General features: G+C 52.6%; 1 protein-coding gene across 1 annotated transcript; it reads right to left on the bottom strand.

Moving 5' to 3' along the window:
* Window positions 1-265: 265 nt before the first annotated feature.
* LOC123108474 (coniferyl alcohol acyltransferase-like) lies at window positions 266-1,958 on the bottom strand. The gene has a single exon (XM_044530254.1). It carries the CDS (start codon window positions 1,769-1,771, stop codon window positions 365-367), a length of 1,407 nt encoding a protein of 468 aa, XP_044386189.1. The 5' UTR covers window positions 1,772-1,958; the 3' UTR covers window positions 266-364.
* Window positions 1,959-3,078: the final 1,120 nt, after the last annotated feature.

The raw sequence follows: 3,078 nt of genomic DNA, 5'->3' as shown, positions 1-3,078 counted from the left end.
GCTCCATCATGCGGTTACTTCTGATGCTTATGACTTTACGCCACTAGCAAACCTTTTCAAGATGATCAAGCTCAAACTTGAAACTCAATTTATCCATATGTGTGCTGTTCATGTAATCATGTCCATCGTGAATGTAACAAGCCAGCACAGTAGTTCTTCTAAAGGTGATTACCTTGTAACAAGCCAGCACATGATCTCAAAAGGAAAAGTAAAGAAAAAAAACTTGCGTGGATCCATCACACAAATACTGCTACCGCAAGATCTGAAAACAGAACATGTGGTTTATTTGTGTGAATCGCTGCCCTCTTATTCTTAAATTAATTAATGCATGCATGCATGCTGCATGCGACCAGAGCCGGCTATACTAATTTCCTGCAGCCATGAGGCCGAGACACTCGGCGGTGAGAGGCTTGAAGATGCGCTGCTCATCGGAGTCGAGCGCTGCGGCGAGCTTCGGCCAAACGGACATGCCGAAGATCCAGGAACCACCACCACCACCGTCACCCCCCGGACGCGCCATGATCTTCACGAAGCCGGAGCACAGCCTCCCGCAGTCTACCCACGTAGGCATCGCTACGGCGGCGTGCCCGAATCCGAAGTCCGTGTCGACGCTGAAGGACGCGAACGACGTAACGCCCATCGCTGGGCTGCCCAGCCCGACGGTCGCCGTCTCCACGAACTTGACCGCAGCCTTGCCATTGCCCTTGCCCTTGTGCTCCTCCACCCAGTCCACCAGCTCCTGGAAGTGCTCGTCGGTGGCCGTCGACCTGATGGACTTGCGCACCATCGACGCGATCTCTGGGAGCGGCCTCCGCTGGATCGCGTCCACGCTCGCCTCCGCCACCGCGAACGTCGTGACGTTGCCGACGTAGTTGCGCATGGCTTCCTCCGGCGCGGTTGTGACACGCCGTCGCCCGTTCACCCACCAGCCCATGCGGCAACTCTCGTCCGACGAGCCCACGGTGGCGGCGAACACCTTCCACAGGTACGCAGACACCGCCTCGACGCGGCTCGCGCCGCGCTCCCCGTCGGCGCTCGCCTGCGCGCGCAGCATGGCGAGGTCCCGCTCCTCGACGTAGTAGGTGCGGCCGACCAAGGAGCCCCCGGCCGTGAGGGCGTTGACGAGACGCTCGCTCACCAGCGGCAAGAACAGATCGCCCACCGAAGGGCCGTGCGACGGCGCGGCACGAGGGCGGAAGATGGAGCGGTCGTAGTTCGGGGCGGCGACGATCGTCCCGGACCGCGCGAGCTCAGACCACGCGTCAACGATCATGCACAGGGCGCACCCGTCCGCGAGGCCGTGGTTCGTGCTCCAGGACACAACGAACCCTCCACAGGAGAACGAAACGAGCTGCACCGACAGCGCGACGTCCGCGGCATACTGGACAGGGACGCCGACCCTCACCAGGGACGCGTCCAGGTCGCCGAAGTCCAGGCTGCCCAGCGCCAGGCCGACCTCACCGACGACGAGCTCCGCGCCCTGGTTGTCACAGTGCACCTCCGGGAGCCCTGAGCGCGGGTTGGCCACGATGCGGCCGGCGAGGGGGAAGAAGTGGTCGAGCAGGAACGGCAGCTTGGCCTCGAAGGCGGCGACGACGTCGACGAAGCCACCACCGGTCGAGGGCCTGCGGTAGGCGCAGACCATCGAGAGCGGCATGGGGTAATACAGCAGGTCGAGGTTGGAGACGGGAAGCACGGCGCCGGGCCGCGTGACGGAGGCCTTGACGGTGCTCCTGCGAACCACGCGGACGCGCGAAGAATCGTTTGCCATTTCTGTTTGCCGCTTGCTACAAACTGAACTGCTCTGAGATACGCTTTGCCTTTCCTGCCCTGAACTTATACAAGTGTTGCAGTAGAAGTTGACCTTGAAAATTCCAAAGTCAGCGCGGAATCTTTTGTACTGGCTGGAGCAGCGCTTTGGATGCCAAAATGATAATATACACAAATATATGATCAGATCGAAGATGCATTTTTTAACACAATAGAACAGATGCTTACACACATGCACATATATTCAACCCTATGAGCACCTTGAAGATACTCAGCCGGCACAATATCTTTAGATTGACGAAGTCATCTGTAGAAAAAAAATGCATCTTTTAAATGTTTTTACAGTGATCGGTGCGGAATCTCTTTTACTTGCCAGGGCAGCCTTGGATAACATGATTCCATGCCAATATGTATGTATATGTCACTGGTTCTTTTTAATGTTTTGTTTACAGTCATCAGCAACATCACTTGTCACCCAGCAAAAAAAAAAGTAACATCATCACCCGTCATGCAAAGGAACACTCCACACAAAGAACCATCAGATTTTTCTTGGCGAGAAAATTTCCGATCTATTTATCTTCGATCATGTCATTACAACGAATACCAGAATTAATAGAAATTACATCTACTCCCTCCGTTCCATATTACTTGTCGCTGATTTTGTACAATGTACTAAATCAGTGACGAGTAATATGGAACGGAGGGAGTAGATCCATAGATCATGTAGCGACGACTACCAGCACTGAAGCGAACCGAAGGCGCGCCGTCGTCATCGCCCCTCAATTAACATAAAAGCAAAACTTAGAGATATAATGAACCACCTATTAGGGTCTCTTCTAACATGCACCACCTTGGAATTCCACAACAAATTCTCAACTCTAAGCACCACTTTTCAAATCAACTTCGAGAGACCTCTCAAGCCCATTATCGGAGAGTAAATAATGGTGGACAGAAAGGAAGTCCGTCTCCAAACATAGAAACGGCAATGTATATATAGAATAGACGTGCAATACCCAATCAAAACTCCTTTTCCTCCACGCCGTGAAAAACATGGACAAAATATCGGGTTGCTCTACATGCTGCATAAGAAAACAAATATGTTGTTTCAGTGGCACCTGCAGTCGCTCTACCGAATAAGGCTACTGATTTGCTTGCGCCATATATGTGATGTTGTTGGCAGGTGATCTTTCTTTCTGTGCTTGCCTACATAGCACCACTTTTATCTAGTTTGTTGGCTTGTTATTCATTGAGTTTAATTTCTAGATTTATTGGCAATTGAGCCTTATTTTGTATGTTTTTGCATTTATT

Source organism: Triticum aestivum, chromosome 5A (assembly GCF_018294505.1).
Source record: "Triticum aestivum cultivar Chinese Spring chromosome 5A, IWGSC CS RefSeq v2.1, whole genome shotgun sequence".
Taxonomy (NCBI): Eukaryota; Viridiplantae; Streptophyta; class Magnoliopsida; order Poales; family Poaceae; genus Triticum; species Triticum aestivum.
This window is presented reverse-complemented; position numbering and strand designations above follow the sequence as displayed.